The 14,519-nt window shown below is 53.4% G+C and overlaps 1 protein-coding gene across 2 annotated transcripts; it reads left to right on the top strand.

Moving 5' to 3' along the window:
• Positions 1-2,623: 2,623 nt before the first annotated feature.
• POLR3GL (RNA polymerase III subunit GL) lies at positions 2,624-12,469 on the top strand. 2 transcript variants are annotated; one of them, XM_048828696.2, is made up of 9 exons: positions 2,624-2,723; positions 3,318-3,430; positions 3,815-3,992; positions 5,231-5,360; positions 6,138-6,206; positions 6,830-6,886; positions 7,464-7,537; positions 8,028-8,141; positions 8,736-12,469. In XM_048828696.2, exons 3-9 carry the CDS (start codon positions 3,870-3,872, stop codon positions 8,820-8,822), a joined length of 654 nt encoding a protein of 217 aa, XP_048684653.1. In that variant the 5' UTR covers positions 2,624-2,723; positions 3,318-3,430; positions 3,815-3,869; the 3' UTR covers positions 8,823-12,469. The 2 variants fall into 2 exon arrangements, with proteins under 2 accessions (XP_048684653.1, XP_048684654.1); XM_048828697.2 differs by lacking the exon at positions 3,318-3,430 and having other exon boundaries at positions 2,654-2,723.
• The last annotated feature ends 2,050 nt before the right edge of the window (positions 12,470-14,519 follow it).

A 14,519-nucleotide genomic window follows, 5' to 3' on the forward strand; every position in this document is an offset into this window, starting at 1 on the left:
GGCCGCAGCGTGAGTTGATTTGCTCCCTCCAGCAGCTTCTCTGTTGGGTCTGACATTTACACCCCCGCCCCCGGCTGCCTGGGGACAGAAGCTGCAGCAGAGAGAGTGGCTGGGGCGGGGGGAGAACAGTGTATGTCTGCAAGCAGCAAGCCAAGGGGGGTTTAGCCTCTCCTTGATTCCCCAGAGAAAAACAGCTGCAACCTTTCTGGGCTGGCCCACTGGGGTTGCCAGCTGCGCGGCCACCAGCCCATTAACCCTTCCTCGGAGTCAGCAGGACCCCCCAGGTGTAGCTGGAGCTTTCCGCTAAATGGACCCTGTTATTCCAGCCCTAGGCTAATCCCCCACAATCCTGACCCACGCCTCCCTGGCTAATCCATCCCGGGCTTCCCACTCCCCCAGAGCTCTGCCAATGCACCTCCATCTTGACCTGCAGACGCTGTCCTAGTCCAGTTTAGCGTCAGCCCCTCTCCCCGGAGCCCCGTTTATGCCCCTCAATCCCAACCTCCATATTAATTCAGCCTTGGCTTCCCTCCCCCACCAGCTCTGCCAATGCACCTCAATCCTGACCAGCAGCCCCACCGTAGTCCAGCCCTGCCCTGGGATCCCCGCCCCACAGCACTTCTCAATCCCAACCTGCAGCCCCCTGCTCACCCAGTCCTAGGCCCCCTCCCTAACCTCTTTCTCCTGATTTGGGAGCACTTTCCCAGTTCTGGTATATCCAAGTGCCAGGCCCCACTACAGCAGAGCCAGTTGATTTGTGTTATGTGGCTAAACGTCCCCAAAAGGTCAGCTAGAGAACCACACAATCTCATCCCAGCCTGCAACCTGAACAGGATTTAAACCAACAGCAGCCATACGAAAGCACTATTCTCCTATTAGAAAATGGGTCCAGCCTGACTCGGCTGATGGTGTTGCAATAAACTCCTCTATCTGAGATATTTATTCAGCCCCAATCATCGTAGTATCAGCACATCTCACAACCTTTAACACATTTATCCTCACAACTCTGCCTGTGAGGCAGGGCAGCGCTGTTATCCCCACTATGCAGATGGGGAAACTGAGGCACATAGCACCTAAATGACTTGCATAAGGCCAGAACTGAACCCAGGTCTTTTAAGTTGGAGGCCAGCCTCCTAACCATTGCTCCAGCCTTCCTCTATCAGCCTCAAAATCATTCTTTAAAAGTCAGAGAGATCAGTGGCCTGTTTATTGTGAGGGACTCATTTGCATGCAGAAGCAAAACAGCAAGGTGCTGAATAATCAGAGGAAGAGGGAGAGCGAAATTTCATCTTAGAACAAGGAGTACAGAAAAGCTGTTCCTGAAAGCAGCCAGTTCTTTGCTATTTATATCTGTGCAACTTGGAGCAGATCTGATTCCTGAGATAAAGTAGAGGGGGAAAATCCTTTATAGAGCTCTGTATTGTCAGGAAACGGATGTTTTTGTTCCTATTGTAGAAGCAACTTCAGGAAAGGCTGAAGAGGGGAGCAAGGGAAAGCAATGGAAGAGATGCATCTCAGGTCCTACAAGGTTCGGTCTAGCTAATGCTTGGATGGGAGATCTCCCATGGGGGCTTGTGCCAATGCTCCACACACTGGTATCTCTCTAGTTCAGACGACCTGTGTAGTTGGCAGTTTTGCAAGGCCCCATGACATGTACTGTAATAGTTATTTGTCCCCGTGGAAGGGGGAAGTAGCTGCCTTAGCTCTGAAGCCCTTTGTTTTACTGTCAGAGGTCATCACTGGGAACCAGTGCCCTTGGATTCAACTCTGGCTGGCTGGGCAGTAGCCGTGAGGCAGAGTTGAGGATCTAGGCTACACAGGGAGCTTTGCATGAAGCTCAGCTGTTAAGGGTGACGAGCAGGGTAGAAATGCCTAGAGCGATGGCTCCAGGTCAGACCATGCTGTCAAACCTGCCACCACAGGGAACCCCAGTTCTAGAGGCCCAACCTCCGGGGGCAGGTTTAACAAGGACAGTAGTAACGTAACTCCCCTGCCAATAGGGAATCAGGGGGGTTCCCCACTTGTGGCAGTCCCAGCGAGGGTGACCAGATGTCCCGATTTTATGGGGACAGTCCCAATTTTTGGGTCTTTTTCTTATATAGGCTCCTATTACCCCCCACCCCTGTCCCGATTTTTCACACTTGCTGTCCGGTCACCCTAGTCCCAGCCCAGCACATGGCAGGTCCCTCCATCCACCCTAACCCTCTCCCCATGCACGTGTAACCCTATGCTCCCCCCTCTCCCCAGGGGGTTACTGTGCCCCTGGGTGGCAGGGCAGAGCAGTGTGGGGGAAGAAGGCAGGGCAGAAAGAGTGCTGGGGGGCTTGAAGACCCTCCTGGGCAGGGCTCCACCTTCCTCTGCCCCTTCCACACACTCCCTACCTACACTTCTCTCTCTTTCTCCTTCATCCATCCATCCATCCATCTTTTTCTTTCTTTCTTTCTTTACTCCATCTATCCATCTTTCTTTATCTCTTTCTTTCTCCTCCATCCATCCATCCTTCTTTCTTCCTTATCCATCTTTGACGCTTTCTCTCGCCTCCAGCAAAAGTCTCTCCCCTTACGCCCACCTCCTCCTTTGATTGGCCGCGGCGCGCACCAACGAGCGGCCGCCTTTGGGCCCCGCCCCTTCGGAACGTTGTGTATCCGATTCGCTTCCGGGCGGAACCCACGTGGAGTCGGCGGGAGCGGGCGGCGCGAGACCGACCCAGTTGCGCGACCCGGGTAAAGCGCCGGTTCGGTTCGGTTCGGTTCGGTCCGCGGCGGCCCAATGGGAGGCGGGGAGCGGCTGGCAGCTGGGTCCTGCGCCCTGGGGCCTGGCCCTGGGGCCTGCTGGGCATTGGGGCCTGCACTGCAGATCCTGCACCGTGCACTGTGCAGCCTGGGGCCTGGCACTGCACCCTCTGTCCTGCTCTGGATGCTGCTCATGGGGTCCTGCACTGTGCAGCCTGGGGCCTGGTACGGTGCACCATGGGACCCCGACCCTGCACCACACACCCTCACTTCTCAGCCGGGTATCACACTCTCTGGGCGCTCTGTTATTTACTGAGCCGCAGGAGCACTGGGCTTGCACTGTCCGCTATAAGCCATTCACCGTGCGTCGTGCACTCTGGGTCTTGCACCCTCAGCTCTGAGCCGTGCACTGTGGGTCCAACACCCTCAGCTCTGAGCCATGCCCTATATACCATACGTGCTGATTTATAAATCCAGCTCCACCTACTCTGGTTCGTGCCCCATCCACCCTCAGCTCTGAGCCGTGCGCCCTCGGTCCTGCATTGCGCACCCTTGTCCTCTTACATGTTTGGCTTATCACATCAGGGCAACTTGCGTGGTTGGCTAATGCACAGGTTGGACGCTGTTTAACCCCCCTTAACGTGCTGCGAGATATTAAGAGGACGGCGGCAGTGGGTTGTAGGCCTACCTGCAAAAGGGTGAGTACACTGGACAAAATGGAAGTTGTGTTTCCGTGTTAGTGTTGGAAGGAGCACAGTGCAGTGGCTAGCTTACTAACCAAGGCTGCTGGAGATTTGGGTTTAAGGCTTTATTCCACAGCGGCTGTCTGTGTCTCCATCTGTTAGTCCCCAAACTAGGGTCAAGCACTGTTCTAGGGGTGCAGAGAATAAATCAGTTGAAGATTTTTGAGGTGCTGAGATGAAACAGTATCTTTCTCTGAGCGAGGTGGCTCTCATGTTATTAAGTGCACGGGGTTCCTATCATGGAGATCTGTCCCACGGCTTTGCGGGGCCGTGGCTTTGGGAAGATGCCATTCTCTAGATTCCTGAGGATCATAAAAGGCTCTCTCCTCCCCTGTGCAGGCCTTGGCTGCGTTGGATCCCGGCTCTATGTCCGCCTCTCCTCGCAGAGCAAGCCATGGCTGGAAGAGGAGGCAGAGGGAGGGGTCGGAGCCAGATGACCTTCAACGTGGAAGCTGTGGGCATTGGGAAAGGCGACTCGCTGCCCCCGTCTACCCTCCAGCCCTCGCCGCTCTTCCCTGTGAGTCCGTCACGTCGGGGTCCCCTTCTTAAACACACAGTCACTATGGCGTGGGTGAAAGGTGCTGGATTGGCCGCACTGGGGCGGGGAGGCCCCTGTGCACAGAGCAGGGAGGGCAGCGGGGCAAACATCCCCTGCCCGCTGCCCTGCCAGTGCCCCTCCCTTGACCTGGGGGGAGTCTACGTGGCCTTTCGGCGTCCCGCCAGCAAGGTGGCCGACTGGTGTCAAAGGGGGATGTGGAAGTGTGTCCTCTGAGAGCCGAGACCCACAAACTCATGGCTCTTTCCAAGCCATCAGGAGGGAGCAGCTTCTGGGTGCTGCCAGCCTCGAATTTAAGTGAATCCAGACTGTAGATCAGGGGTTCTCAATCTTTTTCCTTCTGAGTTGTGTGTGTGTGTGTCGTCTCCTCCCTCCCCCCCACCCCTCTCAACATGCTATACAAACTGCATGGCTCACAACTACTGTTTCTCTGCATATAAGAGCCAGGGCCAGCGTTTGGGGGTAGCAAGCAGGGCAGTTGTCCAGGGCCCCACACCACAGGGGGCCCTGCGAAGCTAAGTTGCTCAGGCTTCAGGTGGCGGGCCTTGGGTCACCGGGCTTCAGCCCCATGCGGTGGGGCTTTGGCTTTCTGCCTTTGGCCCCAACCAGTCTAATGCCAGCCATGCTTGGCTGGGCCCCTGAAACCTGCTTGCGGCTCCCCGGACTCCTGGCTGAGTACCACTGCTGTAGAGGACTCCATAATGCACTTTATAAAGTCTCCATAGCCCCATCCCCCTCACATCTATGTACACAAACACACACGCATCTGTGCCTACACTCACATACAGACACACACACACCAATGCATGTGTATGTACACACCCATTCATACGTATGTACATATTCACACCCATGCTTGTGTGTACACACATGTGTACGTATATAGTTACCCATGCATATGTATGTTCATAAACACACCCATGCATACATCTGTATACACATATGTACACTTGTACATATGTACATACGCACACACAAAGGTACATACACACCAGTGTGTTTATACGGCAGAGCTGGGCTCAAACCAAAGCCCCGGATCCTAATTCCCTTCCCTAACTTTAGGGGGTTTGAAATCCAGGTCGATTTCACAGCTGAGCCCCCTTCTCTCTCATGATGCTGTACCCCTGCATACATATCATCAGCTTGGCAGCCCCAGGTTTGAAGTTGATACTTGCTTTTCTCCCATCCTGTCTCTGTAGCCCATGGAGTACAAGCCAGTCCCTCTGCAGACGGGTGAGGAGGTGGAATACATGCTGGCACTAAAGCAAGAGCTGAGGGGAGCCATGAAGAATCTGCCATATTATGTCAAGCCGGCCGCCCCCAAGAAAGGTACTGGGGGCTGCTCCAGTTGATTTAGGACCAACATTTTAACTGTATTCCTACCCCCTTCCCCTCCCACCCAAAAAAAAAAAAAAATAGCACTTTAGACAACTTAATGCAAAAGAAAACGCTGGGCCTGAATTCTCGGTGTTACTAAAGTCCTTTCCCACATGAGGCAGTGGGACCTAGTGGCTGGTGCACATCGCTAGGACAAACGAGACCTGAGTTCTATTCCTGGCTTTGCCACTGACCTGCTGGGTTACCTTGGGCAACTCACTTTCCCGCCTCATGCTTCAGTTTCCCCATCTGTAAAATGGACTTACTGATGATAAGAGAGAGGATTTTTTATTATTATTATACCAGTCAGCAAGCATAAAGCAGCCTTAAATATAAGTTATACCCATTTTAAGGCCCCTTTGCACTGCCAGACTGGTATAAAGGGGCTTTAACGTGGTCTGTGCTTAAAAATTGTATTGGTATAATTATGTTGGTCAGTGGTGAGATTTATTTACCAATATCGTTATACCAGTTCAACTCCTAGTGCAGACACAGTTTTATCGATGTAAAGGTGTCTTCTACTGGGCTATCTTATTCTGGTATAGCTGTACTAGTCTAAGCATTTTTATACCCGTATGACTGCGTCCACACTACAGGGGTTGTATGGCTTTACTGCACCGGGCTAGTTAAATGTGTAGACAAGGTCTGAGTTTGATTGAGAATTCAAGCCCATTTATATGCTGATTATAAAACTGCAGTTTTGACCCCTGTTTGTATGTTTCTTTTCAGATGTTGAGCGCTACTCAGATAAATATCAGATGTCCGGCCCCATTGATAATGCTATTGATTGGAACCCAGGTATGCATGGGAATATTTTATAGTCTAACCCTTGCTCACCTTTCTCTTCAGAGTTTTATTCTAGGAAGACTGATTCACAGCTGTGGAGAATTGCAAAAGACACGGCTAGCTATTACCTTTATAATAATACTGGAGACCCAACAATATGGTAGGACAGGAGATCCGGTGAAACTGAAAGGCAACACATAGAGAAGTGGTGAAAGAATTTTTTTTACATAGTCTGTGGAACTCTTGTGCCACAGGATATTGCCAGAGTAAAAAGCATAGAGGATTTAAAAGAAGTTTAGACATGTGGATAAGAACATCCACAGTTACATTAGATGGATGGATAAATAAGAACAAATGATGATAGGTAGATAGATTAAATGTATATGGGAATGGATAGATGAGTGCAGGTGGGGATGCAGAGATACATAGATTATAAACCCTCATGCTTCAGGGCACAAACCAATCACTAACTAGTAGGGGGTCAGGAAGAAACTTCTGTTATTCCTCATTGTCCACTCAAGGGTTTATTGCACCTTCTGAAATAGCTGGTTCTGGCCACTCTCAGAGATGGGCTATTGGAGTAGATGAACCAGGAGTCTGACTCAGTCTGGTGATTTCCTTATTTGTCTTTGCAGATTGGCGGCGCTTACCGCGGGAGCTAAAGATCCGAGTTCGAAAGCTCCGGAAGGAGAGTGAGTATTAAAGAAAACAATGATTAATGCAGGGTCACCCACTAGAGCAGGGATTAGAACCACAGCTCCTGAGTGCCTGGCCAGTGCCTTATTTACTAGGCTACATAGATTTGATAGGGGCTGCATTTTATTCCTAACAGAAGAAAAGAAACATAATCCTTAGCCTGTGCTTGCTGTTCCCACAAGAGCTCGTATCTGGCTTCCTCCTACTCCCTTCTGGTCCTCTCATGCCCAGGATTGGAGGCAATGAGCCCCACCTGGTCTGGTTTCTAGCCTGAGTCAGCAGAATAGCCCTACCTCCTGCCAAAACCCAGCAGGGTTACCTATCATGTAACCCAGAAATGCAGCCCAATAATTAACGAGGTGTGTGTGTCAGCATCAGGCCAAGCCCTTATCCCAGCAACACGAGCTTGGCCTGATGACGTGTGGCAGGGCTTGGAGCATGTCAGTCGACTGCAGCTGGACCGTGATGCATGAAGGAAATGAAACCAGCTCTCCCACTGCCCATCGCATGGAGTCCCCCAGGAATGCCCCATTTTCTGGCTGTGTTCTGATCTTCTCTTTTCCTCTGGGATAGGAACCACCATTCTGATCCCCAAGCACAAACAGCGGCTCCCGGTGGACAAGGAGGAAGCTATTAAGAAACTGGAGGTAAGGATGGTTTCCCTCTGATTTCCTGGGTGGGGAATCCTTCGGCTCCATGGCATGTCAAAAGGGTATTATTTCTATCCCGGATTGCTGAACTCCCCCTCTGGTCCCGTCCACCTCCCCACCCCCATTCTGTGGCCCACTCATTCAGGTAGCCATGTGGGGCAGCTACGCAAAGTGTGCTGCTTTGGGGATATGCATGCCATTACTCGCTGGGGTATGCGATACCCCAGGATATACCTTGCAGGTGGCTGTGCGTGCCTGGCTGTGCTGTGGGTATCTGGCCAGAAGTGGCTGCATTACAGCGTGGGTTGCCGGGGAGTTGAAGTGGGAAGTGTCAGACTCTCGCTGATGGCTCCGCAGGGTGGGATGGAGCCAGTGGGATGCCGGGGTGGTGTTTCTCTCCAACAGCCTGGCTTGACGCAGGGAACTGCACAGGAGCATCGCCGCTGCTTGATCGTCCTCTGGGCTTTTCTTTCTTATTAAACCCCAGACCCTTGAGAAGAAGGAGGAGGAAGTGACGTCCGAGGAAGAAGGGGAGAAAGAGGAGGAGGAAGAGGGCAAGGAGGAGGAGGAAGAGGAGTATGACGAGGAGGAACATGAAGAGGTAAGGTGCCTCCGGAGAGGCCAGCCAGCCACGCTCTCTGCAGACCTGTTGTTTCTCGCCCATCCCGCACGCGCTGATCTCAGTGGGAGCTTTGGCTGTGCAAGGCACTGCAGGATCAGGGCCTTTTATTCCCGTGGGAAGCAGCTGGCTGGTGGGTGGAGTTGGGCAGGTCTGATCCCAGTTCCCAGTGGGCGAGTGTCCATGTTGCAAATGTCACCGTCCTGGTTGGCCCCAGTCTCGGCAGAACGAGCTGCTTCTTGGCCCCTAGTGTGGGTCCCTCCAGGGCAGGGTGAGGCACAGGGGCAGCATGGGGAAGCCAGGGCCTGTTCTGTGGATGCACCAGTCTCGGGTTCTGTTCCCAAGCATTGCACTGCAGCGTCTCAGCCAGACCAGCTAATTCCATCCTGGCTCCCCACCCTCATGGCTTCCATGGGACGTGCCCATCCCTTCCACTTCCTGTCCCAAACTGCAGCAATGCTGGGCACAGTGACCCAGTGCGTCAGCCCTTGGGCCCGGCAGGGCAGTTGACCAGCTGGGGCCGTCGACCTTTGCCCTCCCCAGAACTTAGCCTCCTTCTCCCGGCTGGTTCCCTAGGAGACGGATTACATCATGTCCTACTTCGACAACGGGGAGGAGTTTGGGGCCGACAGTGATGACAACATGGACGAGGCGATATACTGAGGGAAGCCGGGTTGCTCGGATACCAGACTGGCGCAGACGGTGCTCGGACGCCTGGGGCCCCGGATCCCAGCCATCTGCTCGCAGCAGGGACGGGCGTGCCACGTTGGTGACGGCCGATCCCTCAGGGAAGCGGGGGCCGTGTCTGGGCTCTCTGGGGACACCCCCATCCTTCCTCCAGCTCGGCCACCGTTTCTGTCACCACAGTGGGAGGCTTAGATTCAGATCAGCCGCTGAGGCCTGGCCCTTTGCTTCCTGCCTGGTTGCCACCCCTCTCCGAGTGGGCCAGCTGGGGGCGCGGATGGGTCCCCACCTTGGAACCCTCCAGAGGAAGATCTCTCGCTTCACCCCTAGGTGGTGCTCTTGATCCACTTTCCCAGCAGTTGCTTCTTGGAGGCGGATGGAAAATTCTGCCAGGATGGAGAGAGAACCGAACTAAAGCTGACATAACCAGCCTGTCCGAGTGACAGACATCCTCTGCCTTCGGACACCCATCGCCCACCTCCCCCAGGCAGTCCTGCCTAGCTCAGCTGTAGGAGAAACTGACCAGAACACACCCTCCTGGGATCTGCCCCAAAGGAGGAGGTGAAACCAGCATTGAAACACAGCAGGGAGTGGTGAGCGGCTCCCTTCCGCCCCCCAGCATCTGGTCCGCTTCGCTCCCACCTGCCTCCCCCTGCGATCTGGAGCTGAACTCTGGTCCAGCTGTTCAATCTGGGAACACAGAGTAGGGGTGTGTGTCAATTTCCGGGTTAGTCAACGGTTTTAATGGGAAACCCCATTGCACCAGCAGGCTCTTAGAGCTACAAGGGAGAACATGAATGGAGCTGTTCTCCAGTCCCATGCCCCTTCCCGGTCCTGGGCCTGATTCTCCAGGGCCTGACCCCTCGTGCAGCCAGCCGCTTTGCACCAATGTGAACGGCCTGGTGGGGTGCGAAGCAGGAGGTTGCACCGTTTTGCACGGGGGAAAACAACCGCACCAGATGTAGGGCCACGAAGAATCATGTCCTTGGGGGGGGCGGGGGTCACAGAGGATTTTAATCCCATTTCAGACCCCAGGCAGCCACCCGCTTCCCTGCCTCCCCTTGCCCCAAGGAGTCACCAGCTGACTTTGAGGGATCCCCCCAATCTTGGAGGTGCCCTATGCAGGTTTCCCGTGTGGCTGGTGCCCTGACATGCTCCTGAGGCTTGTCTCAGAATGGGATCCATCCTGTTTCACATCAGCCTGGCAGTGACTCGGATCTCACCAGTCTGCAAAGTTTTAATAAATGAGGGTGTTTTTACTGTCACTTTAAAATATTTTAGGGCGGGTGGGTTAATAAATGAGGGAGTGTCTCCCTCCCCCACAATGATTTTATGCTGCTCAGTGGTTGATGGTTGTAATGTACTCTCCCCCGCCACATCCTGCCTAGCTTATAACCCCCATGCCCTGCAGCCCCCCCTTTCCGGAACTGAGCCAGGCTGCAGGGGCTGGGTGTCTGGGGGAGGGGTGACTCCCTGGTTTGACCCCCTATTGAAAGAAACTGGTGAGTGCCCCCAAAATGTATTTGGATGAGTTTTAAAGAAAGATTCTGCACGCAGAAGTGTGTGTGTGTGTGTGTGTGTGTGTGTATCCCGGGGTGTTTACACGTGTGTTGTGTTCTGTTGTGTATGCAGGTATTGGTTGTGTGCTGCAAGTGCGTTTCTGCATGTGGTGCTTTTGCCTGTTTGTAAGGGTGGGTGTTTGTTGGGGGCAGAAGCTGTGTTGTGTGTGTCTGCGTAGGGTGTGCTCCATGGGTTTGCCTGTGGGTGTTTCTTTGTTGTGTTGGTGTATGCTGTGTGTACATGTTGTATGTGCTTGTATGGGTTTGTACATGGTGTATGTTTTTGCATTTCTGCATGTTGTGTTGTGCTGTGCATGTCTCTGGTGTGTGTGTGTGTGTGTGTGCACGGGGATGTGTATTGGGTGTGTGTGGATGTGTATGGGGTGAGCGTGTGTGGATGTGTATAGGGTGTGTATGGGGTGAGCATGTCTGGTGCATATGTGGCACGGGGGATGTGCGTGTCTGGTGCGTGTGTGTACAGGGATATGCATGGGTGTGCATGTCTGGTGTGTGTATGGCACGGGTGTGTGTATGGTGTGTGCGTGCATGGGGGATGTGTGTCGGTGTGTGTGTGTCTCTGGTGTGTGCGTGCATGGGGGATGTGCGCGGGTGTCTCTGGTGTGTGCGTGCATGGGGGATGTGTGTATGGTGTGTGCGTGTCTCTGGTGTGTGCGTGCATGGGGGATGTGCGTGGGTGTCTGGTGTGTGCGTGCATGGGGGATGTGCGCGGGTGTCTCTGGTGTGTGCGTGTCTCTGGTGTGTGTGTGCATGGGGGATGTGTGTGGGTGTGTATGGTGTGTGCTTGTCTCTGGTGTGTGTCTGCATGGGGGATGTGTATGGTGTGTGCATGTCTGTGGTGTGTGTCTGCATGGGGGATGTGCGCGGGTGTGTATGGTGCGCGGCCATTCCAGGTTTAGACCGAATCCCGGCAGGCCAGCCATTGTTCACCCTCGTTCCCTTCAGTGCCCTCACAGATGACACTCCCTGGTGCATCTGATTCCACAGGGTGGGCCGGTGGCTTTAGGCTGGTCATTCCTGAAGGAGCCTGCAGCATACGGTCAATGCCTCCAACACTGAAGCCCTCACCAGGGGGCATATGAGCTGCTCCCCACCTCACCTGCAGTACTCCTGCAACTGGGCCAGAGAAACTGGTTTTACTAGGAGCTTGGGAGCTAGGATCAGGCAGCGGGAGGCGCTTTATGTTTTATTATTTCCAGAGCCCTGAGATCCAGATTCTCCTTTCGGAGCCATCAATGCAAGTCCATTGAGTTGAAGTGAACAGAATTTGAACCGCAGGGTTAATTTGAGGGAAAGGGATGGGTTTGGAATGGAAATGACATAAAATGAATGTACCTAGATTGGAAGCTCTTTGGGGCAGGGCCTATCACTTTGTTCTGTGTTTGTCCAGCACCTGGCGCCATGGGGTCCTGGTCCATGACTCCAGGGCTCGTAGGCACTGTGCGTTACAGATAGTAGAAATAACAGGGCCTGATTCTGAGCTTACTTATTCCGGTGTAAATCAGGAGTCAGTGAAAAGTCATGTAGGTGTCAGTCTGGTGTGAGATCAGGTGTCAGTCCAGTGTGAAATCACAGAGTCCCCCAAGAGACTAAACTCTTGCCAAGTCTGATCTGAAGCCCTTTGAAGTCAATTGAAAGGTTACCACTGATTCCACTGGGCTTCAGATCAGGCCCCGGAACAGCAGAGCAGCTAGAGGTCGGAGGAAATCATTTGGATTCCTCTCTATGAATCTGTCATTGAGAAATTTGAAAGCAGGGCTGCTCCTTTGTGTTCTGAGCAGAGCTGTCTGTGTCAGAGACTCTGTGTGTGTGTGTGTGTGAGAGAGAGAGAGACTGTTAGGTGTCGATAGTTGCAAAAGCAAAACCCACCTACGGCCACAACAAAACGAAACGCACCAGTTGGAAAAAAGCTTTTATGGTACAGGCTCTGCCAGGTGTTTGTAAAGAAATAGCCTGTGTTGTAGGTGGCATCAGTTTGGTTGACTTGTTGCAGCTTTTTAACATTCTCTTTTTAAACACGTCTGTTGGAATAAAAGGATTTGTCTGTCCCTAGCCCGTCTCGTTCTTTGCAGTCCGAGCTGGTGGGATCTTCCCCCAACCTCTACTGAGTGGGATTTGAATGATGCCTAATCCTATTCCTGGCTCGTGCTGCGGACCTTTGGCAACTGCTCTCGCTCTGTGCCTCGGTTTCCCCTTGCACCTTCAGTCTGTCTGTCTTTATGGGCGTGTGTCCACACAAAAGGTGTGCTGCTTTAACGAGTCTAGTTTAACGGGGTAGTGAAAGCAGCCCAGTCCCCCTCAGTGTGGGTGTAATTACACCAGGATAAAGGTGCTCATACCATCCCAAAAAGGGGAGAAGCTATAGTGGTGTAAGGCACCAGGGGTGGTTGTACCCCTTTTAACTATCCCAGGATAGCTAAAGTGGGACAGTTTTGTGTGTAGTCCAGGCCCTAGACTGTGAGCGCTTCAGAACGGGGATCGTCTCCATCAACGTCTGCTTCTTCCGCAAGCCCATTCGCAAGGGTTTGACAGTGGAGCGTTCCTGGTAGCAGAGGCCTAGCTTCGGCTCTTGCAGGTATTGCTCGTACCAACTCCTGGATCGAAAGCAGCTGCATTTACACTGGGGCTTTGCCCAGCACACCTACTTTGGTCTGGGGTGTGTGTGTGTGTGTGTATTTTTCACACTAACCAGCCGATCTATGCAGGCAAAACTTGTAAGTGTAGACCGGGTTTAGGAATAACTGTGTGTTCCTAACTTGTGGTAGAATGCTCGGGAAGACGAGGCAGTTTGCTGTTGTCACGCGGTTGGCGGGACGAGGGAAAACCTACGTTCCCGTGTAGTCTTTAACTCGACCTGCTAACTGGAGGGACAGCTCCAAACTGCCTTGTCTTCCCTCGGGCTGTAACTGGCGTTGAGAGCGCATCTTTGTCGCTAGGGGATGTCTGCGGTCAGAGGGGGGATGTAATTTCCAGTGCTAGCTGAGCGTGGCCGCAGCAGCCTGACTACGTACCGAGGGGCTCACGGCGGCTACACTGCTGTGGGTTACCGTGCTAGCTGGATTCCAGCTCCGTGCGGCTACGTCTGCTCGAGCTGGAAAGACTGCGAAGCGCGGGGCGATTGACACCCACCCCGGCCCTCCTGTGTCTGGCTCCTAGCCCCAAGGCTCGGCGGTGGGACCAAGCGTGCGTGTGAAATTCATCCCAGGTTGTTTGTCTCCCTCTCTGAGAACAAGTCCCTGCAGCCAGGCCTGCGCTTGATGGACTGCCAACGGCTGGATTGTCTGGCTGCAGCTGTCGTGTGTGCGCGGGCTCTGGCAAGCCAGGAACCGGCTCTGGCCAGAGGTGGCAGGTGGGTGGGAAACGGGAGCTGTTTACTGTACAGAGCTGCGAATGCCTTTCTCCTGCAGCACCCGCTGGAATGTCCTCACAGCCCTGTTTTCCAGCTGCTCTCCAAGAACTTCTATATTTAGCCACTTCCAAGAAGAAGAGGGGACCAGCCCATTTTCCGGGACTTATTCCGCAGAGGAAAACCTGCTGGGACGGGCGTGGACGCAAATAGGATGAGGCGAGATTTCCATGGGGCACAGAAAGATTGCAGGGTTCCCTGCCTTTGCCCCAGAACCTCAGCTGGGGTTAGCACCAGTCACTGATCTACATCAGCACAGGATCTGGGCCCATTTACCAGCTGGGAATTTTACCCGTTTCATCCTCTCTCTCCTCTTTCGTTTTCTCTCTTCCTTTTTCTCTACCTTAATTTCTTTTGCTTCCCTGGTTTGGCGCGCGCGCGCTCTCTCTCTCTCTCAGGCCTTGCTGTACCCCTGCGGCTCTCCCAGGCTAGTTAAATCGGTATAACCCCCGGTGTGCCAGGCTTTCTAGCAGTAAGATAGGGCCTTAGAGCAGTGTAGTTTATTCCTATACAAGAAAGAGCATTGCATGGGGAAAGCCAGTGGGATTTAGGCACCTAAGTTACCTCTGTGCACTGGGGTCGGCAGCTGCCCAAGGTGCAGGGCAATGGAAAACGAGGCCTGGACAGGGTGAACCTTGCACTGTGCTTTGGGTAATATTTATCTTGCCTTTTGGTAGCGCCTTTTGTCTGAGG

Source organism: Caretta caretta, chromosome 24 (assembly GCF_965140235.1).
Source record: "Caretta caretta isolate rCarCar2 chromosome 24, rCarCar1.hap1, whole genome shotgun sequence".
Lineage (NCBI taxonomy): Eukaryota > Metazoa > Chordata > Testudines > Cheloniidae > Caretta > Caretta caretta.

Excerpts from the sequence above, each read along its gene's own strand:
- POLR3GL (XM_048828696.2), top strand. The coding sequence starts at position 3,870 with ATGGCTGGAAGAGGAGGCAGAGGGAGGGGTCGGAGCCAGATGACCTTC. Across the intron at positions 3,993-5,230 it reads AGCCCTCGCCGCTCTTCCCT|CCCATGGAGTACAAGCCAGT; the intron begins GTGAGTCCGTCA and ends CTGTCTCTGTAG. Across the intron at positions 8,142-8,735 it reads ACGAGGAGGAACATGAAGAG|GAGACGGATTACATCATGTC; the intron begins GTAAGGTGCCTC and ends CTGGTTCCCTAG.